The 25,794-nt window shown below is 45.2% G+C and overlaps 1 protein-coding gene across 1 annotated transcript; it reads right to left on the bottom strand.

The window, feature by feature from the left end:
- Nucleotides 1-12,650: 12,650 nt before the first annotated feature.
- On the bottom strand, nt 12,651-20,211 carry LOC136456199 (aldehyde dehydrogenase family 2 member C4-like). The gene is made up of 7 exons (XM_066455981.1): nt 19,847-20,211; nt 14,644-14,786; nt 13,852-14,499; nt 13,601-13,738; nt 13,381-13,518; nt 13,218-13,279; nt 12,651-13,126 (listed from the first exon to the last, which is right to left on the bottom strand). The coding sequence occupies exons 1-7, from the start codon at nt 19,956-19,958 to the stop codon at nt 12,853-12,855; spliced, it is 1,515 nt and encodes a 504-aa protein (XP_066312078.1). The 5' UTR covers nt 19,959-20,211; the 3' UTR covers nt 12,651-12,852.
- Nucleotides 20,212-25,794: the final 5,583 nt, after the last annotated feature.

Raw genomic sequence — 25,794 nt, 5'->3', positions numbered from 1 at the left:
ATCCCATATGTAAATGATAGGATATTGGCTTATGTTTAACTGTTGTACCTTTAAAACAAGGTAAAATGCAAGTCACAAGCCAGCACGTGTGTTGTGCCAAAATAGCTCGCGCGACTAGCCCATGACATAAGTGGTGCCATCAACAAAAGTTTTGTAACTCCATTCTTAAAGCGAGAAGCGTGAGAGTGAGGGATAGAAGAACATAATTTTCACTCTCCAAGGAGTCAAATAAATTCAAGTTTGACCAAATTTATATAAAATATATTAATATTTATGATATCAAATAAGCATTCTTAGATTAATTTAAAATAATATATTTTCACAATAAACCTAGAACTATAAATATTGATATTATTTTATATAAATTTGGTCAAACATAACAAAAGTTTAACTTATCTCAAATCTAATGTTATATGTTTTTCTAGGTAGGAGGTAGTATTAGATATTTTGGCTTTTAAATTAATATTAAGAAGTATAGATATAGATACGTACGTACATCCGATGCACCATTGCCCTGTTCGCTTGGCTGAATAGAGAGAAAGAATCATTGAAGTGAATCCCAAAAGGTCCAAAGTGTCTTGAAAATTAAAACACATATAGCAACAGTGATGGCTAGCTAGCTAGCTAATTGTTGCTGTGACATGGATGCGACCCATTTGTTAATCGGGAGACAGAGCAAAGGCATGTGAGTTTCCATGAAACTTCATAGACTGTGATGTGGGTCAGCGAACAAGAGCAGTATGCTTGGCAAGCAAGTTCTGAGCATCTTCCTTTGTTTATGTGACAAACGATGCTGATTCCACGATTAAGGACAAGGACGAAGATAAGAATATGCGTTAAGAACATGAGCTATCTTTATTAATTACTTTATTCTCCACAAGACCATGACTAGAATATTTCTGCTCTTAATTCTCGAGTAACTGGATTCCAAGAAAAAAAAATACATAACCAGAACGTTAGAAATACACACATGGTAGCATATATTAGCTACAGTCAGTTCTCTCTTTAGCTTAACTAGCTTTGTTTTTGAGATCAGACGTCTTTGATTTGGACGTTAGCTAGCTAGAGTTAGATGAATTTATTCTTCCATGTGTTCTTTTCCCACTAGAGTGTTGACATTTAACTGTGCAACGTACATTAGTCAATAATAATTAATGTTGGCACCCTATGTATGTATATCTTCAAAAATGCAAATACATATAGATATAACAGTCAGTCTTGAAATGTGTCCTAATAAATTATATCTAGTTTCCTTTTAAATCTGCGTTGCCGGCTCGCCGCAGCGGCGACTTCGGTGGAGCTGAGAGCTCCGACAGAGAGAGGCCAGCGAGCGCATCACGCCGTCACCCAAAACCGAGTGCCTTTGGGCGTGATTAGTCGCGGGAACTGGACCGTCGCATGGCCATCTCGCACCCTTCGATGCATTTCGTCGTGTTTGATTGTCCTACTCATATTTTTTTTTTCTGCTTCCTCTCATACAGAAGACGTGGTGCATGCATACATAAATAGAGAAATTTTATATAAGGAGGTCGACTCTATCTGTCACATCAGCTCAACACACATGCGCACACGCATGCTGCGTGTCCAAGATATTTCATCCGCGGCTGCCAACGACCTTACACTTGCAGACGGCGAGATAAGGGCGGCTTGCAAGGTGGCCACGTTCTCATGTTCCTCTATTGCTGCCGGCGGCCTGCTTCAATATTCTTCTAGACTTAACAATTTCCCAACAGACTGCGGGTTACAATTACAGCAGCATGTATATGAAAATTTTCTTCAGCTTAAGTATTGTTCATACACATACGGCCCCCGTTTGACGTGCAACGCAAATGCACGCTTTCTTCTAAGAAAAGTAGTAGTAGGACGAAATAAAATGTTTTCGAACAGAAATGGAATCCCGTATCCGTTGAAAGTTAAGCTAGAACCTTAACCATAATTTGTCCTGCAAGGATGCAACTGCAACAACCGTAAACCCGACCGATCTGTATGAGTTGGTTCGTTTATTTACAGGCAGAAGAAGAGGTCCAGGCCGGGGGCGACTAGCCTGACGCCACAACGTAACCTCCACAAGTATTGAAATCAGGCTAGCTCTTTAAAAATATATACATATATATTGATTGTTCGCCTCATTTAAAATTGATAGACCCAAGTAGCACAAGTCTGATGAACAATCCAAAGAATATTCCCATTTCTTGCATGAGCTCGCTCACAAGCAAAGCAACTACTTCAGCCTAATTGGATGCTTGTTGCGACCTTTAAGTAAAGGAGATCATACACTGCATTATGGAGCGTACTCTGCCGCGTAACAAGCAAGATGTTCACTTTGGGAGCAACTGGAGCCTGGGACTGGGAGGCTGCTATGGAGCCTAGCCACGGCAGTAGAAAGAGCAGTGGATTTATACATGATAAGTGTATGGTCAAATCTGTTGATGCTTGGAGCAATCAGAGTTCAGAGACTTTGTTGATTTGCCTCTGGGTATTCTGACCTCCATATAGTATTGGCCCATAATAATTTAATATCCGTTAATTCATAGTTAGTTGTATAAACTATCCAAAACGGACTCCTTTGCTGTCATGCAGCAACATCAGAAAGAATCAGCTCCGATGGGACATCCTCATTTATTTAGAAAAGAATTGTCAATTTGCAATCCCTGTTGCATTAAATTATTCCAAGAGAATATGACTTGCACTTTTATGATATCGGGAATCATTCATAAAACTAATGTAGCAGCATGGTCCTACAGTACGATTAACAAACAGGGATTCACACAAAGTCAATGGTTGTCTGTTAAATAGTCAGATATACTGTATTCAAGAGCAGAGCAACAGCAACGCACGAGATCAGAGGCACAGCGAAATGTAGACAACGGTTTCCTTCTGCTTATACCTTTCAATAAGAAATTCGCCCATGCATCTCTATCATATATTCATATTGGAAATGATGATATGGCAAACGTTGCCACAAGAAATGTTCAGAAGAAAAGAAACCAACGGTTGTCCGTGAAAAGAAATACAGATTGATCTTCACCAATTGGCTAATAGGGCCTTTTGATCCGCGCTCTGATCGGGAGCACCCAACCGCTTTATGGTTGGTGGGCTCCCGTCGCACAACACTATAAAAGGGGAGGTGAGGGGCCGGGGCACAAGGCACGAAAATCACCTGAGCCGCCAGACGCCCCACCTACAGTCCCTAAACCCTAAGCCGATCTAGTGAGAGGGCGTTGCCAGCGACGGAAAGACCGCCACCGGCCACCGCCGCCTCTGTACTGCCGCCACTGCGTCCGCGACTTCACCACCAGACATCACTGCGTCCCCGACAAGGACGCCATGTCAAGCTCGTCTTCTACAAAGACGGCCGATGGTTTGCACCTCCGTAACCCCTCTCTCTCACTCTATCTGTAAATCCCATACTAGTTCATGTTCTAGGACTTGCTATTTATCCTAAATGTCAGTATACATGCTAGATCTATGGCTAGATGATCTTGTCAAGTACATCAATGGTATCAAAGCCTAACTAGGTGTAGATATAATCTTTGGGGTAGAAATCACGAAGAATACATAAGGAGGGGACTCGATTCGAATCGGATTGAAACCCCACCCGACTCGACCCAAACCCTAACCCTAGATCGGACTTGCTCTAGGAAGAAGAGAAAAGAAGACCCAAATAGAGAGAAGAAGAAGGGGAAAGGGGAAAGGGCTTACCTCGCCGGCCTCCACTCATCGAAGCACTCCGGGAAGGACCTCCGCACCTCTGCACCACAACCGTGCTAGGGCACCGCCGCTAGGCCGCTCAACGGTGGCGCGCTCACCGGCAGGGGAGCGCGCTCGCCGTCGAGAGGGCCGGCGATGGCGCCACCATCTCTCTGCCATCTCCGGTGGCTCTCTACGCTCACTTGCTCGGTGGCTGCAGCTGAGAGAAGAATGGAAGAGAGAGAGGAGTGAGCTAGGGTTCGGGGGAGCGTCACCAACGCCGGGTTTTTGATCCGACGAGATCAACGCGCTACCGTCGATCTCCATCCAACGGCTCAGAGTAATCGGACTGGATTGAGCCTAGGTGGGCGCGCATAGAGGGCCACTTTGCCGGCCCAAGCCCAGGTTGTGGCCTGGGCGCAGGGGAGCGAGCGCGTGCTGTGTTGGGCCGTTGCTGGGCCACGGGCGTGCGGGCAGCATTTCACCGTTGGGCCGAGCACTGTTTCAACGGGCTGTGCCAAATGAACAGTAGAAACTGAGCTATTGTTTTATTCATTTTCAGAAGCAAATTTTGATGATTTTTTGTCCAGTTTCAATCTCTGTTAAAATTTGAACCAACGGGATAATTTTTCAAAGAGTATATTAGTACAGTAAAATGCTTCTGAAACATAGATAAATAATTTTTTATATTTCCGCTGCAATGTTAAAGTTTATTATCTTCTAATTAAATTCGAACCAACAAGAGAATTTCATTTGAAGAGCAGTTGAATTTAATTCAGTAAATTATAATATTGTTATTTTTCTGACCAACGTTGATAATAGCAATATTATAATGATTATTTATAAGTTTTTCTATGTATTAATTCTATTTCTGCCCAACGGTGATGTAGAATTAGTGTATAAGAATGTTGTATGTTTTAATTTTGATCAACATTAAATTAAAGCATGCAATTATGATGTCTTATTTTCTCACTATCTCTGACGGTGTTTTTTAGGACTCAACCCAATGGCTTTTATCTTGCACATACCGCCTCTTGAAGGGAGCAACTATAGGGTATGGTGAGAAAAGTATGAACTAGCACTTGCGCTGTCTGAAAATGACCTAGCGCTTACCTTCCCGTGTCCGATTGAGCCAGTGGACTCGGTGAGGGAAGATAATGAGACTGATGCTGATTTCACTGCTCGGCAGCGAGATCATGCAGAAGTGGGGATGAAATATGATCTCGAACGCAAGAAATAGGACATTTCAACTCGCAAGTGCTTGATGGTGGCTAAGTCCATAATTTCAGATGCGATAAGAGAGTCTATCACAGATTTTGATACCGCCACAGAGTACCTTAAGAAAGTGGAGAGTTAGTTCACTGGCTCTTCAAAGGCTTATGCCAGTACTTTGATAAAAAAATGTTCAATGAGAAATACACTGATGGTGGTATCAGAGAGCACATATTAAAGATGAGCAACACGGCTTCAAAGCTGAAGCCAATGGATTTGGAGCTCAAGGATGAGTTCCTTATTCATTTGGTTTTTGCTTCCTTGCCTAAGGAATATGAAACTTTTGTTGTAAATTATAATATTCAACCCGATAAGTGAGATATAGAGAGGCTCATCGCAATGTGTGTTCAAGAAAAGGAGAGGCTTAAAAGCTGACAGGGTGACTCTGCTAACCTTGTGAAGGACAACAAAAAGAAGAATTTCAATAAGAATACCAAACCTTAAGGGAAAGCCCCTCAGAATGACCACCATCAGAAGAGCAATAATGCTCAAGTTGAGAAGGATCAGTGTAAATGGTGCAAGAAGCATGGACATTATTAGAGGGACTGTCCAGACTTCCTGAAGAGCCTTCTAAAGAGAGGTGAGGATACCATTACATTCATAGATGAATTCTTATTTTTCAGTTATGCAAAATCTACTAGGTGGATTGATTCAGGAGCAACTATTTATGTTGCAAATTCATTACAGGGATTCCGTACGAGGAGGACTCTGTAAAGACGAGAAAGAAGAATTAAAGTTACAAATAGAGTTGAAGCTAAAGTTGAGGCCATTGCAGATCTCTCTCTAGAATTAGATGATAGTTTTAGACTTCAGCTTTCATATATTCTTTATGTACCCTCTTTGTGTAGAAACTTCATAAGTGTCTCATGACTTGACGATGATGGTTGTGATTGCCATTTTGGTAATGGTAAATGTCGGATTATGTATAATAATAAGTGTGTTGGTCTTGCCTTCCGACAAGGCAAGCTTTATTTATTATCACTTTCTAAGAATGTGAATGATGTGAGCACTGAGCATGAGAATGTCTCCTCGTCTATGAATGCAAACAATAAGCAGAAAAGAGTTCATGATACATCGTCAAAATTATGGCACTGTCGTTTTGGCCATATTTCAAGGGGGAGAATAGAGCGATTGATTAAGAAATCAATTCTTCCGCCTTTAGAATTTTCTGATTTAGAACAATGCATAGATTGCATAAAAGGAAAGTACGTTAAAAAATAAAGAAAGATGCCAAACGAAGCGTAGGAATTTTAGAAATAGTTCACACAGACATATGTGGTCCTTTTCCTGTGAAAAGTATGGATGGTTGTGATTCATTTATAATATTAATAGATGATTATTCTCGTTTTGGCTATATTTATCCAATTAAGAAAAGATCGAAAGCATTCGATAAATTTAAGATATTTAAGGCTGAAGTAGAAAATCAGCACAACTTAAAGATTAAGGTGGTAAGGTCCGACCGTGGGGGAGAGTACTACGGTCGACACACCCCATATGGCCAAGTTCTTGGACTCTTTGCAAGGTTCTTACAGGAAAATGGCATAGTAGACCAGTATTCAACACCGGACAAGCCTTAGCAGAATGGAGTAGCTAAAAGACGCAATCATAACTTAATGGATATGGTGAGAAGCATGATAAGTTACTCTACCCTACCAATAAGTTTATGGATGGAGGCTTTAAAAACGCTATTCATATTCTTAATCGAGTGACAAGCAAGTCTGTGCCCAAAACACCGTATGAGTTGTGGACAGGAAAGGAACCCTCACTTAACTATTTATGTGGGTGGGGTTGTCTAGCCGAGGCAAAAGTTTTTAACCCAAACATAGGGAAGCTAGACTCCAAGACAGTCAGTTATCATTTCATTGGCTATCCAAAAAAGTCAAAAGGTTATCGCTTCTATTGTCCTGACAGACAAATGAAGTTTGTAGAAACAAAACATGATGCCTTCTACTCTTCTTGGAGGATGAAATGATCAGGGGGGAGCATGGTAGCGCGAGAAATTAGTTTTGAAGAGAAGCGGGTATACGTGCCCACTCCTATGGTTTAGGAGCCATTCTTCATGCTACCGGTTGTTGTTGTACCAACAGTGCAAGACACTATAGTAACAACACCTGTTGTTAGTTCTTCTATGGCAACAATGAATGAACATGAGGAACCTGTCCTTCAGGATCCGCTAGAACCCGTTGTTACACATGAGGGAGAGCAACAATAGCCTCATATAGAACAAGCGTCATCTAATGAGGCCCCTAGAAGGTCTCAAAGAGTCAGGAGATCAGTCATTCCTAATGACTACGAAGTTTATGAATGTAAGGAATTTCAAATGGAGGGTGATCCCACCTCATTTGAAGAAGCCATGAGAAGCGCTCACTTATCCAAGTGGCTTAAAGCCATGGAAAATGAAATGAAATCAATGAAAACCAACGATGTTTGAGACTTAGAAACCATTCCTAAAGGAGCCAAGACAGTAGGCTGTAAATGGGTCTATAAAACTAAACATGACTCTAAAGGGAATATAAAAAGATTCAAAGCGCGGCTTGTGATGAAAGGCTTCACGCAAAGAGAAGGTATAGATTATAATGAGATATTTTCTCCAGTCTCATGTAAGGATTCTTTTAGAATCATAATGGCGCTAGTAGCACATTATGATTTAGAATTACATCAGATGGATGTAAAGACGTTGTTCCTAAACGAGGATCTACAGGAAAATATTTACATGGCACAACCGAAACGTTTTGTTGTGGAAGGAAAAGAACGTATGGGATGCCGCCTGAAGAAATTCATTTATGGATTAAAACAAGCTTTAAGACAGTGGTATTTGAAGTTTAATAGTATAATAAAAAAGTTTGAGTTTCAAGAAAACGTAGAGGACAATGCGTTTATGCAAAGTTCAAGAATGGTAAATACATTTTTCTAGTCTTGTATGTGGATGACATCTTGCTCGCTAGCAGTGATGTTAATCTACTACTAGAAACAAAGAAGTTCTTGTCCTTGAAGTTTGATATGAAGGATCTCGGTGAAGCTTCGTTCATCCTAGGAATAGAGATTCACCGAGATAGAGAAAAGGAGTTTTAGGATTATCATAAAAAGCACACTTAGAAAAAAATTCTAAAGAAATACAATATGTAAAATTATAAGTCTTTACCTACTCCCATAGTCAAGGACGATAGATATGGGGAATTTCAATGTCCTAGGAACCAATATGAGATCAATCAAATGAAAGTGGTTCCATATAGTTCATCTGTCGGAAGTTTATAGTATGCTCAAGTGTGTACTCGCCCTGACTTAGCATTTGTTACTGGGTTACTTGGCAGATATCAGAGTAATCCAGAAATAAAACACTTGAAATTAGTAAAGAAAGTTTTACATTACCTACAAGGTACTAAGGGTCTCATGTTAACATACAGAAGATCTGATTCCCTATATATAGAGGGGTACACAGATTCTGATTATGCGAGAGATGACAGAAAGTACACGTCAGGATACATATTCACTCTCGTAGGAGGAGCTATATCGTGGAAAAGCTCAAAGCAAACCATCACTACATCGTTCATAATATATGCCGAGTTTGTAACATGTTATGAAGCCACAGGACAGGTGAATTGGCTGAAGAAATTCATGCCAGGGTTGAAAGTGGTAGACAACATACATAAGGCACTCAAGTTATACTACGATAATAATCCAACAGTATGTTATACTCACAACAATAAGTTAAGTGATGCTGCCAAACACATTGGCATAAAGTATTATGTTGTGAAAGATAAAGTCTGGGATCATATAATTAGTCTTGAGCATAGAAGAACAGAAAAGATGCTCGTGGATCTGCTTAAAAAAAGCTTACCACCCAACGTGTTCAGAGAACACTTAGCCGGCATAGGTTTAAGGGAAAGCCTATGATTCCTAGACAATAAGGGCCTAGTTGAGAATCTGTTTCAAAACAGAGAGGCGCATTGTAGCTATTTAATCTAATGGCAACTGACCGTGACGATGAGGCACGCTCTATGCACTGATCTGTGATAGAATGGGAACAAGATAAAGTAATTAAGTTAAGTTTAAGTCATAAGGTGAGATCAAGGGGAGAATGTTAGATTGATCTCCATCAATTGGCCCAATTGGGCCCTTGGATCAGTGCCCTGATCGGGGGCGACCAACCACTCTATGGTTGGTGGGCCTCCGTCGCACAACGCCATAAAAAGGGAGGTGTGGGGATATGGCCCCCGATATCCACAAGACAAGACATGGGCCGCACCATCAGAGGTGGCCCAGCCCACAAGATCAAGGCATGTACGGCGCTGCTCGACGTGCACCGTAAGCTATTGTATAGTACCAAATAGGATACTTTCCTTGTAACCCTACCCCTCTAGAGTATATAAGGAGAGGCAGGGGTCCCCTAGCGGACAAGATACATACATCTACAGTCACGCAATATTATACGATAGCTAATACAAACCAACAGATCATAAGAGTAGGGTATTACGTCATACTAACGGCCTGAACCTATCTAACTCGTGTGTCTCTGTTGTCTTCTTGTTCTTGATCTCACGCTTCCCTACCGATCAATCTATCTTTGTAGGATACCCCTCAGAGGACTGTCGATGATATTCTATCGACAGTTGGCGCACCAGGTAGGGGCTTGCGTGTTGTTTCCTTGTCGAACAAGATGGCTTTTTCCACAGGCTCTTCGTCCCTCCTGCAGCCTAGCCAAATCTTCACGGTCGGATTGATCTCATAGATCATCAACGCTGATGGAGTCGGAGAGCTCCTCGAGTCAGTGCAGATTGATTTGCGTCGATCACCCCCACACCTGTGACTATAGATCTGATCTTGGAGCCACCTTCGAGGTCGCCTCCATCAATAACTCGCCGCCCGCTTCCTCGCTACCAGGGGAGGTAGACCAACAATGACGATATGATCGCATCAATCGATCAGGTTGGTCAGAAGCTTGACGACTACCTCTCCATCGCCGAATCGGCTCTGGACACTCTAGTCCAGCGCCAATCACCCTCTGATCTGGATCTATCGGAGGCTGCTCGGGAAACTCCAGGGGCTACGGCCCTACCTTTTGGGTTTACCAATGTCGCCGCCGCTTACCAACATGCCCTGAGGGGCAGATTCACTGACCAGGTTGAAGATGTCCATCCTCTCGCTGACCAGATAGCGCCATACGCCGTCGACCATACGTTCTGTCTAAAGCTAAGTCATGCTTTAATATTTTTCTAAATATTCTCCAATCTTCGTTAATCGCCATAATGTTTCTCCGAGCTGTTTTCTCCATATTTGCCCTCCAAACGATTTTCTGAACCCCCAAACAGTCTTGTTGATGCTCGGATACCTCCAGAGACGGCCCTATCTCTGACTCCTCCCTACATGTGCACAAGCGTCTGCCCTCTGCGTTATGGGTTGTCGGCAGCGGCTCCTTAGCGATGTATGTTTCTCCTACACGTGCACGGGCTCCGCGCTCAACGTTATGGTTAAATGGGCTAGTTAGAGCTGGAGACTCAGCTACACACTAACTGTTCGGGCAGTTTATATTAAATACATCTTCACACCAACTGATCGCCGAGCTACTTACGCTATTTCATCGCCATTGCTGATTTTTCTCCAGAGTTCATATATTTGTACATCATGTACTACCCGTTCTACATATTTGTATTGTAGGATCATCGGACCACCTGGTGCTCGGGCTTCTCCACCGATCAACTGGTCGGACCGCTAGATCTATAGACTTTGTCGCCGATCAGTTGATCGGACTGTTCGCCGGTCGCTTCTACTCAATGTTCACTTCGTTGCCGACCAGTTGGCCAGACTGTTCGTCGCTCGTGCTTCATCGCCAGCTACGTCGGATACTCCTTGGCCCTCGTATTCTTTGTGCTCGAGGACTCAGTGGGCACACTTCACCCCACTTCACCTTGCGGACATCGCCAGCTACGCCGGGGGACTCCTCGGTGCTCGGACATCGCAAGCTACGCCGGGATCTCCTCGGTGCTCGGACGTTGCCAGCTACGCGGGGATCTCCTCGGTGCTTGGACGTCGCCAGCTATGCCGGGGACTCCTCGGTGCTCGGACATCGCCACCTACACCGGGGACTCCTCGCTGCGAGAACATCGCCAGCTACGCCGGGGACTCCTCACTGCTCGGACATCGCCAGCTACGCCGGGGACTCCTCCTCGGTGCTTGGACATCGCCGCCTACGCCGGGGACTCCTCGGTGCTCCGGCATCGCCAACTATGTCGGGGACTCCTCGGTGCTCGGACATCGCCATCTACGCGGGGTACTCCTCGGTGCTCGAACATCACCGCCTACGCTGGGGATTCCTCAGTGCTCCAATATCGCCAGCTACGCCGGGGACTCCTCGGTGCTCGGACGTCGCCAGCTACGCCGGGGACTCCTCGGCGCTCGGACATCGCCGCCTATGCCAGGGACTCCTTGGGGCTCGGACATCGCCGCCTACATCGGGGACTCCTCGGTACTCGGACATCGCCAGCTACGTCGGGGACTCCACGGCGCTCGGACATCGCTCTTGGTGGTCGGATCTTGCTACGTCTCATCGGTGTGCTATCAAGCTACTCCATGATGTTCGGATCAGGGTGCTGATCTTGGACAACACATCTGGGGTCTTAATACACGCATGTCGGATGATGTCGGCAAAGCTTTCAGACTTCTTTTTCTTTGACCCTGCTACAAGATTCATTCTTCATCTTCCAGCAGGCTCGGGGACTAAGTGGGCACACTTCACCTTGTGGTGAATGTGCGCTTTTCTCATCTCGAGGCTACGCCCAGGGACTGACTGCCTGCTCGGCTGGTTTTCTACTTTCTGACCCTGGCACCACGTGACTACGTCACCTACCGTCAGGCCTGGGGACTAGCTGTGGGGGTATGGCCCCTAGTATCCACAAGACAAGACATGAGCCGCACCATCAGAGGTGCCCCAGCCCACAAGATCAAGGCGTGCATGGCGCTGCTCGGCGTGCACCATAAGCTATTGTATAGTACCAAATATGATATTTTCCTTGTAACCCTACCCCTCCAGAGTATATAAGGAGAGGCAGGGGTCCCCTAGCAGGCAAGATACATACATCTGCAGCACGCAATATCATACGATAGCTAATACAAACCAACAGACCACAGAAGTAGGGTATTACGTCATACTGATGGCCTGAACCTATCTAACCCGTGTGTCTCTGTTGCCTTCTTGTTCTTGATCTCACGCTTTCCTGCCGATCAATTTACCTTCATGGGATACCCCTCGGAGGACTGCCAACGATATTTTGTCGACAGGAGGTGGGGGCCGGGGCATAAGGCACGAGAATCACCTGAGCCGACTGATGCCCCACCTACAGTCCCTAAACTCTAAGCCGATCTAGTGAGGAAGCGTTGCTAGCGACGGGAAAACCGCCACCGGCCATCGCCGCCTCTGCACCACTGCCACTGCGTCTGCAACTTTACCACCGGACCTCACCGTGTCACCGACGAGGACGCCATGGCAAGCTCGTCTTTTACGAAGGCGGCCGATGGTTTGCACCTCCACAACCCCTCTCTCTCTCACTCTATGTATAAATCTCATACTAGTTCATATTTTAGGACTTACTATTTATCCTAAATATCAGTATACATGATAGATCTATGGCCAGATGATCCTGTCAAGTGCATCAATTCAGACACCACATCAGTGCGCACTGCACACAACTGAAAGCAGTCCGAAACATGTCTTTATTGTTCTGAACAAGTCCATGCTACTACATTGTACTACATCATCAATCCATGCAGGTAAGAGTACATAACTACAGCCAACCCATCCTTTTTCCTTTTATATCTTCTGTGATAATATAAGACATGTTTCTTCTTGTTTTTTTTTTCAGTGTGTTGTTCAATTGTTGATAGGATAGGATGAGATCAGAGCCAGGGCGTGTTGTATAGAGGAGTGACCACGGTCTTGGTCTGCAAGTACTTCTCGAGGGCGTCCATGCCCATGTCCTTGCCGAATCCGCTCATCTTGTACCCCCCGAATGGCGCGTCGGGATCGAACGCGAAGTAGCAGTTGATCCAGATGGCACCTGCGCGGATGGACCGCGATAGGGTGTTGGCGATGTCGATGTTCTTGGTCACGATGCCAGCCGCCAGGCCGTACCGGGTGTTGTTCGCTTTCTGAATCACCTCCTCAACGGTCCTGCAATGTTTATACAGTTCAGTTGTTTTAGAAGACTTTCAGTTTCAGCTGTCAGACTGACAAAATGTTGAAGGAAGGAGCTTGTATATACTTGAATTTCATGAGCGCCATCACCGGCCCAAAGATTTCGTCTTGCGCGATCGTCATGTTGTCCTGCATGAACATATTTATTTAGTTAAAAATGTTCAGTTTGTATTTATCTTTGCTTCCATGGCCACTGAAAATAGAATCAGCTTTTCAGTGAAGCATTTGACCTTGACGTCCGTGAAAATGGTGGGCTCGATGTAGTAGCCCTTGTCGCCGCAGGGCTTCCCTCCGGCGACCAGTGTGGCGCCTTCGCGCTTTCCGATATCAATGTACTTGAGAACCTTCTCGTACTGGTCCTTGTCAACCTGCATTGCAAATGCAATTTCACAGCAGTTGATAAACAGTTGGTCACAGCACCATGATACCCTGACGTTCCTCATAGCATACCTGAGGGCCTTGATTGACACGCGGGTTGAACGGGTCTCCGACCACCGACTTCTTGGCGAGCGCGGCGGCCTTCTCCACGAACGCGTCGTAGATCCCTTCCTGCACGTAGATGCGTGTGCCGGCGACGCAGATCTCGCCCTATATATACATATCGTTGCAGTTGCAGAGGCGATGAGAAACTACTCTGCTCGGTGCTCGCACTGACTAGACTAGATGATCCCAAGAAAGAAACAACCTGGTGGCATATATACCTTGTTAGTGTATGTGGCCAAGTTGACGAGGTTGACGGCCATGTCGAGATCCGCGTCGTCGAAGACGATGACCGGAGACTTTCCACCCAGCTCGAGCGACACGGGCTTGAGGTTGCTCTCGGCCGCCGCTTTCATGACGACCCGTCCGACCTCCGTGGAACCCGTGAAGCTGACCTTGTCGACGTCCATGTGCGATGCCACGGCGGCTCCCGCCGTGGGGCCGAACCCCGGCACGACGTTGAGCACGCCGTCGGGGACGCCGGCCTCCCTGGCGAGGTGCGCGTAGAAGAGCGCGGACAGCGGCGTCTGCTCAGCGGGCTTGACGACGACGGTGCAGCCCGCGGCGAGGGCCGGACCGACCTTGAAGAAGAACATGGTGCTGGGGTAGTTCCAGGGCACGATGTGGCCCACCACGCCCACGGGCTCCTTGAGCGTGTACCCGTGCATCCGCTGCGCCATCTTCAGCGTCTCGCCGTGGATCTTGTCGGCGGCGCCCGCGTAGTAGCGCAGCAGGTGCGCCGCGCCCGGGATGTCCCGGATCTTGCCGACCAGGAAGAGCTTGCCGGCGTCCACCGTGTCCAGCATCGCCAGCTCCTCCACGTGCGAGTCGATCAGGTCCGCGAACTTGTGCAGGATCCGCCCACGCTCCTGCTCGATCCAGCGCAATTTTTTTTTGGCGCCAAACAAAGCCAGACGCGGTCATTAGATTTGAATTTGATTGAGCAAAGCGTAACCGAGCTGGGCCTACAACTACATGTATCGATCTGGGCCTGGGGAGATCGAGATGCTTACGTAGCCCGTCATCCTGGGCCAGGGCCCATTATCGAAGGCCTCCCGGGCGGCCTTGACGGCGAGGTCGACGTCGGCCTTGTCTCCCTCGGCGATGGTGGCGATCACCTCGCCGGTGCGAGGGTCCCGGGTCTCGAACGTCTTGCCTGCGCAATTGATCACGGTAAAAATTTCCTCACCAAAAAAAAAAAAATTAAAAAATCACGGTAGTAGTAATTTTTTTTTTCAGATCATTCAGAGTTTGCAGAATATATTGTGAGAGAGCAAAAAGAATGGATAAGTACACACACCCAATCTGTTCCCTTTGTCGCACAAAGCCGGCTTATGGTAAGTCAAAGTTTACAAATATCATCTCTCGGTGTCTTTTATGTTTAGAATTTAGATTTGACTCAATTTGTAAAATAAAACCTGGTTGGAATATTTGTGCATGCTTTCGGCGGCAGTGCCTGCCGTCCGACAGAAGTATGTGTCCACTTGCATTACAGTCTACCAAAGGCAGATGCGTTTACATAATTCGTCATTTGCCGAACGTCACGTGATAGCAACAACCATATATAATCCATGGAGTGGACTAATTGCTACTACCTTCCATTAGTCTCACATGCATGCTATTGTGATAATGTATCTTTTTTGGTCCTGGCTGATACATATGTGTCTACCCATTTAGCAGACATTTCAAAGCAAACATATATCTTAGAGTAATAACAAACAAAAGACACGTACAGCGAAGTGGTCCAGCCCAGACCCAATCACAAGACTTGAGCAGGCGGATGCATACAAGAGATGAACATTATTCAGTGGCGCCAATGCAAGTTGACAGCCCATTTAGCCCGACAGCCAGGCATGCAATGCAATAAGAGGCAGAGACCAGCGTCATCAGGAAAAGAGAAAAGAAATAATACTGGTGAGCAAGCGTGGGTGCATTGTTTTTTATTTCCTGACGCGAGAAGCTGGCAGCATCAAGTTAGTCATGCATGTTCGCTCCGGGTAGAATCGTTTTGGAGCTAGCAAGCATCACGCCAGAGCAAGCAGACGGGCAATGGGCCAAAAGAGCAGCAAAATATATGCCGGCCGGTTGCTTGCTGTCTCCTTTGCATTTCGCGTATTGGGTGACTTAGCTTGTTTCCATCTATCTAATCGGATGGAGATCGCATTTGATTAGACTTAGTTTAGTCTCCTGCAAATGAAATGTGAGTGTGTATCCATGGGGGAAAAAAATATCCCAGTGCATAGCAGCCGCCAGGCAGAGGTGCCAATCAAGATTGGTTGCACGCGCCTACGTACCGACGGGGATGGCATCTACCATGTCTAAAGGCGTTCTAAACTAGAGTAGATAGAATAGAGGCATTAGTAATTGTTCTGCAACATCAACTGTCTTGGTAGTGATGATGGTGCTCTGCTTTGCTTTGCTTTGTTTTGTGTTGTTTGTGGCTGTTGTGACCGTGCCGATGTTGGAATTAGTATCATTAACTCCACTTGGTTGAAAGTGGTTTTTTAGTGGTGTTTCGTGGTTCACGTTAGCATGAATTTATCACACATGGTTGTCAAAAGTGGCGGAAAAACGAACAGCGGGTAATGCATTGGAATCTCCGTGAAGATAATCTGTAGTAAATTCAGTGATGATATTTAGGGGTTCTTTGGATCCTCGTAACTTCTTATAACTATGCTGCAATAGGTGTGGTAAACAAGCTTATAATTTTTTATAAACTGCATGGTTGGATACCTCAAAATATATATACTATAAAGCCCCGTTCAGTTATCTCCGCCCCGGGCTGTTCCTGGCCGGAACCGTTCCAAAGTTATTTAAATTATTGAAGGAAATTTGGCTGAGAATCGTTCCTAACCCCAACCGAACGAGGCCTAAAGTGGACTATAATCTTGGTTGTTTTGGCCAGCTAGAGATCTTTTTAGCAGCTTCCTATAAACTCTAGTTGATTCAAACAAGACCTTACTTGTACATGGCGAATTTGTAAGCTTTTGAGTATGATAATAAGATTGCACAAGAAATATACTTTTCTTAACTAGGTGATGATAATGATTTACTTTGCCTCGGAGTAAATTTTTCCTTGCGTGTTGTAGTTTGATGTTGCTCTGCTTTTGTTTTGCCTGTGGCTGCCATGATGACGGTGATGGTGAAACCAGCATTATCCACCGCGTTTGCATTTGAAAGTGCTGGTGTTCTAAAGTCTGACATGTATTCGACCTATTCTACAACACTACTTCAGCAGTACTTTTCAGCGAACAAACAATATTCTCCTTTCACAATAAATCAGCATAAACCAAATTAGTGCGTGGTGGGAAATCAGCTCGCAAAATGGCACCAAGAGACGACTCAGGTGAGGTTGTTTGGTGGGTCGGGATATGCAAGTATGCAACTGCACAAGCGCGGTGGTTTCTACACTACACATACAGGTTCTACTACTAGTTGGCATGTCGTGGACGTCTGGGTGGCTGAGTGAGGACGCGTACATACATCCATCTATCCATTAGCTACCAAACGAACAATGAGCAAAAGGCCAGCACCACAAAAGTACAGTTGATTGTTCCCTGCGTTGGCGTGTGTGTGCTATCATCTTTCTCCTAATTATTACTCCCTCCGTTCTAAACTATAAATTATTCAAGCTTTTCAGACATGTAACTTTTAGTAGGTATCTAGATAGTAATTATATATAAGCTATGCATCCATAAAAATCAGAACGACTTACAATTCGCAATGGAGAGAGCAGTACATGGCTATAAAGAAGTTCTAGAAAGGTAGTAATAATGCACCACAACCCTGCAAAGTGAATTCACGCGCCGAATTCAGGTGCTTTTGTGTGTATACTAGACGACCAGATGTTTGGAATGCTGACGTGTCTAGGGAGTTTTTTCTTTCTAGAAATCACTACTGAGAGTGGTTGTAGTAGTCAATCTGTGTTTGTATGATCGATGCATGCAGCTAGTGCGATGTTGCTCGATCTGATGTCTTTTTGTTTGCTGCGGCTGTGGCGATAAACGTCCTGTTCGTTTAGACTTGTTTGGCTTATAAGTCATACTTTTTTCAGCCAACAAAAAATATTTTTTTTACACCAAATCAGCCAACGGTACTTTCAGCCATGACTTATTAGCCAAACAAGCTCAAACGAACAGGACAAAAATGATGGCGATGGCGAAAATAAAGTTGTTCCACACTTTTTATTGCGTATTATTAACCGTGGTGCATTCACGTGGCCATTATAAAAGACGAAACACACCATGTAGGGGGCAGTAATGCAACCCCTGTTGAGGCGTTAATAACACACGGCATGAAGAAGTCTTCATATGATCTAGAAAATACATTTAGGGGGCTAGGACAAAGAGAGCTATTTTTCAATGGACTGGAAACTAGCTTCTCTATACTCTACTATGGGCCGCTGAAACACATATGCTGGCCCAAGAAAGACAACCCAACTCAAAACTCATCTTCAACCTTTGTCGGGAGCACTCCAACACCTCATTCCCCCTTCTGGCAGATCTGTCCCGGAATGGCCAAACCATGTTCAAGACTCCCAAAAGTTTCCAAACTGCCAATATAATGACTACTAGTAGTAGCTAGTGCCAATCTGCCAACGACGTACTGTATGTACCTAACCATAAACACCCAACAGTATGTATAATTCTCGGAAAGACGAACTTATTACCTAACAAAATAAAATAGGAAGAACTAGGGTCACGAACCAAACACTGTGGTACTTTTCTCAAGCTATTGCTTATACGTACGGGGACGAGAGAGGGATCCAAATAAACATATATACCCTTTAGTCGTTGTTAGTTAGGCCTATGAATAATAATAGTAATAGTAATAGTAATAGTAATAGTAATAGTAATAGTAATAGTAATAGTAATAGTAATAGTAATAGTAATAGTAATAGTAATAGTAATAGTAATAGTAATAGTAATAGTAATAGTACTGCCTATATGCATGTGTATGTAGTCCATCCCAATCCCAAGAGAGATGGAAAAAGGTCAGCTAGAGTTGGGCCAAGAGAAATTATTAGCACCCGTATTCAATCAATCAATCCTCAGAGGATTTAAACCTGATAAAAATGAACGGAAACAAGTTTGACTCTGATATTAGCATTATTTGTCCATGGCTTCTTGTGAAGTGGGAAGCTATCAGAGCTATCAGATTAGAGAGAAGACCCACGAGGCCACAGCACAGGTAATTAATGCTGGTACACTTGCTTTGTGCCGTTTGGAATTCGACAGGGCTTTTGTGCTAGACAGCTAGCCTGCTGGGTGGTCACTGTCAAGCGTCAAATGATGATGGGTTAGAAGAAGGTTGTAGATACTAGCTAGCGGTCTCTGAATGAGATATACAGAGAGACGCAACGTATACGCGCGCGTGTTTCTTTATTATTTACTCAAGGCCGGCACGTCGTTCCCTTTTCCCTCTCTCTTGCTAGCTAGTTGCCTTTGGTCATCACGTAGCTTTGGACACGCTGTTAAAACGCCACAGAAGGTAGCTAATGTATATACTACCGCTTAATGAGAAGAACGAACAGCGTGAACTTAGGAGTGTCCTTTTCGCTTAGCTTATCAGTACTATTATTATTATAAATCTAGGAAGCTAGCTAGTAGCCCGTAAATTAAGGTACTACCTAGTGTTGCCACAAACAGACGACAACAAATGAAAGCAAAGCAATAATGCTAATGGTGTCAGCTCCTAAGTACTATAGCAGTACTGGTATCTTGGTTATTGATTTACTGAAAGTCTATCGTCTGTAACGATTGGTCTTCGCCTCTTTGGCCACAAGACACGCTAGGTATCCGGCCACCACGGCGCGCACGCGGTCCCATTCCCAGCTACTAGGTGCAAAGGCGCACAACGAGCTAAGCTAGCGCGAGGCAGCAGCTTGTCTTGTTTCGCATCACCAACGGATGATTTCGGATAATTCAATAGTGTTTTGTAAGAGATCACGAACGGATGATTTTGGCTGATTTCGGCTGATTTCGGATGCTGATTTCAGATAAACAACACGCTGAAAACAAACTGAAAGTAGTACAGCCGCAACCGCTGGAGCTTACTGCTTCTGCACCGGGGTACGGCTGGCAGGGAAGATAAACAACACGCGTCCGTCCACCACACTAGAGCTACAGCGGTGCCCCGGAGAAAAGGCTCGGACAGGCCGGCCGGCGTACGTCGTCAGGGGCAGCAGGGTGGGATGCATGGGCGGCGTGTACGTACCGGAGACGGCGTCGACGAACTTGCCGTCGATGAAGAGCTTGGTGAACCTGACCTCCACCTTGGGCACCTCGAACCCTTCGCCGCCGCCGCTGCTCCCGTTCGCGCTCGCCATGCCGCCGCCCGCCGCCCGCCGCGCGCAGATGAAGAAACAAAGCGAGAGTCGTGCGTGCGTGTGTGGCCGCGACCGCGAGACTGGGACGAAGGAGGTGATGGAGAACACGGCACTGCGCTTCGAGGCGACGCGTATTTAAAAGACACAAGGGCAAGGGGCAGGCTGAGCCACGCGGCCACGCCGACGCTGACCGGGGCTAGCCAGCATCGGAGTGGAGTATCGGACGGACCAGAGGATTCGTCTCACACACTTGCGCCTCTGCTCGGGCGGGCGCTCTTCCACTTGCTTTAGAATTAGGCTTAGCGTTTAATGAGATTTGCCTACTTCTTGACACTCTGTACCAGCGCCCATCATTGTTGCACCCCTAGAAGCTTGTAATCTTACGAGATCATGCTAACTGTAGGTTGTTCGGCTGATGATTTCTGCGGCTGATAAGCCCTATTCGCTTAGGCTTATCAGCCATGGACCCCGTTCGCTTCGCTGAAAAAACAAGCAAAAACACGATTCCGCCTGATTTGTTTGGAGAAAAAATACTATTTCGGCTAAAAAAACAAGCTGAAAAAGATATATTATAAGAGAAGCGAACAGGGCCTAGGTATAATATTTTTCTCTCACAAATATATTTGTGGTGTGGTAACCTGTCGTATACAGGAATGGAAGGCTTGTGGCATTTAAGCCCGGAAGCTCAATAGTGAAGAGGACGCAGAGTAGTCTAGGAGGAGACCCACTTGTGTGTGCGGGAGGCCCGTGGGATCCATGGAGTTACCCACTACTAGGAGCTTGGCTAAAGATCTAGCAAGTTAATAGAAGAAATAGCAAGCTTAAATTTTGTCCTTCTCTAATAGTCTCCAGAAATAGCTTTCTTTGCGGTGAAGGCGGAACTATTTCTAACTAATAAATCATTTTTAATAGTTTTTTTTTGTCTCTTACTACTTTCTCATCTAGAATCCTTTATTTTTCTTTTAATTTACGCATATGTCCAATTTACCTTGATCTCTCAAAAAAACGTAGAACAAGGACCGGATACAGAGTTCCTCTCGACTACGAAAACTTACAGTTGGAGAAGATATTTGGCAACTTTTTATTTTTAAGGAGCTCTTTTATCGGAAAGCATTTTCCCTTTTTTTGCTAAAATATTAAAATAGGGAGTTGTCAGGGTGTAGAATGAAGTCTAGCAACCCGAATTTTTTATTATTTGGCCTTTTTTTGAAAGTTTCTCGCAAATAGATCCCTGGCGGAAAGAATTCAGGAAATAGACCCTTGGCTTGGCGCCAGAGTGTCTGGCGCAGAGTTCGACGCCACCGTAACTGGCGCCGAGCTCCTGGGCACGAGGCAATGGCCTGCCAGGGGGCTCGGCGCCAGAGTGAATAGCGCCGAGCCCCCTGCATTTAACCCTAGCCCAACCTTCTTTCCCGAGCGTTCTTCCTCTTCTTTCTCCTCCCTCTCGGGTTTTTCTCTCCCCACTTCACGCTATCTCACGAATCGACATATTGGACCTTGAAAACCTTGATTTGATCCGTAGATCTTCGAGAGCAAGGTATACTCGCTCACCTCCTTGTTTTTTTTCACATCGATTCGGTATATATTAGTCGGATTTTTGAACCTAAGAATCGTCATCACTTAGGGTTTCATTGTATCCCTCAATATATATATTATACAACCGTAGGTTGATTCCAAGGCGTGAAAAAAGCTAGCAAAGCAAGCCGCATGTAGTTATGTTATGGGTTCATTGTTGTGGATGAAATGAGAAACCCTAGGTTTAGAGTATAATGTTAACTGCTTTTGGTTCTTAGAACGAAATTGGTTGTATTGTAGTTATGGTTCTCATTGATATTTTTTGTGATGTTATGATTTATGTTTGTTAAATTACATCCATTTTGTTAGATGCAAGAAATGTTTCGGGAGGAGTTTTGACGAAAACGGGGTCGTCCTCGAGAATTATACCCCGACGCGTCTAGCAAAGATGCACCCATCCCTCCTGACCTTCCTGTCCCTAACTGTGACTGTGGTTTCCCGACCCATGTTTTTCAATCGAAACATCCGGACATAGCCGCGCGTTGCTTCTACATATGTAGTCGGTTTAATGTAAGAAATTGTTTGTACTATCCTTTGTCTTTATTTGTTTAAGTATGGTACTAATATTTTGTTGGAATTTCGTTGTGTAGGACCATGAGAGGTGCTTTTTCTTTTAGTGGATCGATGGTGCAGACAAGTTTGATCCTAGATACCTCTTTTTCGATGATTGGTTTAGAGGGAGACATCCATGTGAGCACTTCAAGCGATGGGTTCCACCCCCCTAACCCTTCAGTAATGATAGCTAAGGAGAAGCACCTAGCCACAGTTAGACGACTCGAGGAACCTCCTCTATGCGATTGCGAAGATCAAGCTATGATAAACCCTGAGAATACGTTGGAGTTTGTGTGTCCAAACAAGCATAAAGTAAGTGCAAAGTGTATGTGTTAAAATCTTGAGCTATATGTGTTCATGTACTAATGTCTCATTATTTAGGTGTATTCAATGGTGAAGTGTCGTTTCAAGGAGTAGTTGTATGGTCCTAAGAACCAATGGCCGGAAGAACCGCGGAGGGTTAAGGAAAAGAAGAAAGAACGGGTAATCTACAAAGCACCTCCTGTCATGTGCGAATGTGGTGTAAAATCCAACTATGGCCTAGTCCCTTCGGAGCTTGGAATAGGCCATTATTGCGGCCATATGATTGAGTATGATGAGGTTCGTTATTTTTCTGGTAAACATGAAATCATATTTTGTTTGTTTTGCTAAGACATATATGATATAATATTTCTTTTGAACAGAGCACTAGGAAATGTAGTTGGGAATGTTATGATAGTCAAGCTAAGTTCTTGGATGAACTGAAGAAGAGGCAACTAATTACACAGAAGAGGGGATATGGACCTGACTACGTCAACCTATTCGTTAAACATCACAAAGAAAAGATGCGTGAGTTTGCTAGACAGCGCAGTATTTGTAACCCGATCGATGTTGGGCTTAATAAATGGGGATTGGAGAGGCAGATGACGTTAGAGGAGGAGAGGACAAGGAATGAGGCAAGGGAGGAGACAAGAGTACAGATGCAAGTCTTGAACGAGCATGTTGCTACATTATGTGCTAGTGAGTGCTTGAAAACCTTTTTTTCGTTGCCTGGTTTTAAATGTAATATAATCGTGTTGCTAACTGATTACATTTTATACATGAAGGGATTGGTTGCAGCGGGGAACATGCTGTAGAGGTGGCTCATGCAAGGTATGTAGAGAAGAAGTTAGATGGCCATAGATCATGAGTTGGTCGCACCGTTCAATCACCGATTGTGTTGTGTGATGACGGAGACGAGGATGAGAATGACACTGGCAGACTGAGTGAGCTCATTGCTCTAGTAGGGGCGGGCATATAGGCGCAGGAGGCTAAGGATGACACTGGCAGACTAAGCGAGCTCATCGCTCTAGCAGAGGCGAGCATTCAGGCATAGGAGGCTGACAACGACACTGGCAGACTGAGTGAGCTCATCGCTCTAGCAGAGGCGGGCTTACAGGCAGAGGAGGATGACGACGTGTTCTTCACTTAGGCCACAGCGGCCGTAGATGAAGCGGAGGCCGCTTACTACAAGCGACAGGCAGGTCAGAGCAATACAGTTGAGCCTAGCCACAGCAACAGGGTTGTAGTAGAGGACTGGTACTCGGATGATGAGTTGCTTACTCAGTACGTATCCATCTATTCTCTCGGTGAACATCTGCACTAGGCAGTCCTCACCATGCATGTATTTTGGCCACTCTTCTTTCCTTTCATCGTATCCTCTCAGTGGTGCCTCTTTGGTGAAATCACTTTTGCTCTCAACTGAGAACCTCTCATAAAGAGCTTCTTCAAAGAAATCGGGACCAAGAGGACCCTCCCACCCCCAGGTAGTTTCCTTCCCCTTTCCTCTCCCTCTGGACGACCCTCCAGATATTGGTACTGTAACGAAAGCAAATGCTGAGGAGTGTTGTTCTTCCTTATTGTTTGTGTGAACAGATAGCATTTAGTTTATATGGCTCTTCAGTGTATTGCCCTGCAACAAAGTTCTCAATAATAAGACTTCTGAACAGATAGCATTTAGTTTTGTTTTCTTTTATACAAGAATGTAACTTATTATAAGGGTTATACGACTCAAAGGTTGCAATAACCAGAATAGATAACTCCTAATGTCGGTCCAAGAACGCCTAATGTATTGTTATGTAACTCAATGTAATAAAATAAGGCGATTGGCTTACCACTCTATCCAAGATCAGTCCTGCCTCCACCTGCCTTCCTACACGAGTGGACTGGTCGTACGCCGTGTCTTCATCATCGGAGGACTCGATATCGGCGTAGTCAGTTTTGGTCCACTGTAGCCTCAGCCTGCACCGTGTCGAACGCTGGTACCAAGCTTGGTACCACCTGAACTCACAGTTCATGTGTGGCTCATTGTTGTCATCCACGTTGTCGTGCATCTCCTCCCATTCCTCAATGTAGGACTGGTGGTGCCTCTCCCAGTCAAAAATCTTCTTGTTCCTCTAACGATCCAACCTGCACGTATGTCATTGTTACATTAATCCATGTACGTGGCACCATATTATAAGAAATGACCATCATCATGAGACATTTGAAATATCAAAACACTTACTTGTGTAAGTCAATGCCAGTCGAGAACAGAGGCATAGGCCAAAGCTGTCTCACTCCAAATTGGCGTGCAACCCTATCTGGCAGGTGGTACTCGACAGCATAGAAGCAGATTAGAGGGCACCTCATCCTATAAAAGTAGTCATCGGCCCCACAGACGTTGCTCAGCTAAAAAGGAAGTGCGTCCTCTCCACCATACGGGTCCCACTCCACCTACAACATGTCCAAATAAGATGTTAGATGGTATACTAATCCTTTTAAAAGCAGCATAGAAAATAAAATTTACTTACACTAGACGCCGTCAGCGTATCTAGCTCGTTCGTGTACTCAATGTATGCCCGGTCTATCCTCATGTGTAGAACCCTGACCTGGTCCCAAAGGTACGCCCACGTTAGCTGGTGACTTGGAGGCTGACCTTGGAACCACTCACGATGAGCCAGAACCTCTAGACGACCAACTGGAAAATGAGCCCACATCCATAGCTATAACAGGTACACACATCCACCAAGTGACGGGTTGGACGTAGACCGATGACACCCCTCGCATAGCTGCCGGTATAGAAAACACAAGACTATAGAGCCCTAGCTATACTGACCCGCCTAGTCCTAGTCACTGAGGCAGTGGATCCACATCCAGGACGCATTGTCACCCGTGGCATCGAGAAAGAGAATGCAAGCAAAAAGGTGTAGGATCCACGCCCGGCAGTAGTACCCAACCGTCTCCTCATCTGCCTCCTCGGGGCACTATGCGAACTCTGCATGTAGCCATGAGATGGGGACTCCAGAAGTGTGAGCCCCTTGCTCGCCATGCTCATGCCCAAGGAAGGCCTCCACTCGTGCTCTCCAGCCCTCTGACCTGCACTGCTCGGTGACTGGGTTTTCATGAATCCTTAGGCCTAGCATCTTCTGACAGTCCTGAAGCGAGACTGTCATCTCCCCGAAAGGTATGTGGAAGTTGTGAGTCTCCGGTCGCCACCTATATTTAAGACAAAGCAAGATTACTTGTCAAAAAGTCAATCGCATAAACAAATGGCCATGAATGGAGGCAATGATTCACTTTAATACCTGTCTACCAATGCAGTTATCACCGCTAAGTTAAACTTGGGCAACCCACGATGAACCTGAAAAGAGATGACATCCAGGCCAGCTCTTTGTAGGAAAGGAGTGTACCTGTTGTCGTACCGAATGTC

Source organism: Miscanthus floridulus, chromosome 6, assembly GCF_019320115.1.
Source record: "Miscanthus floridulus cultivar M001 chromosome 6, ASM1932011v1, whole genome shotgun sequence".
Classification (NCBI taxonomy): Eukaryota; Viridiplantae; Streptophyta; class Magnoliopsida; order Poales; family Poaceae; genus Miscanthus; species Miscanthus floridulus.
This window is presented reverse-complemented; position numbering and strand designations above follow the sequence as displayed.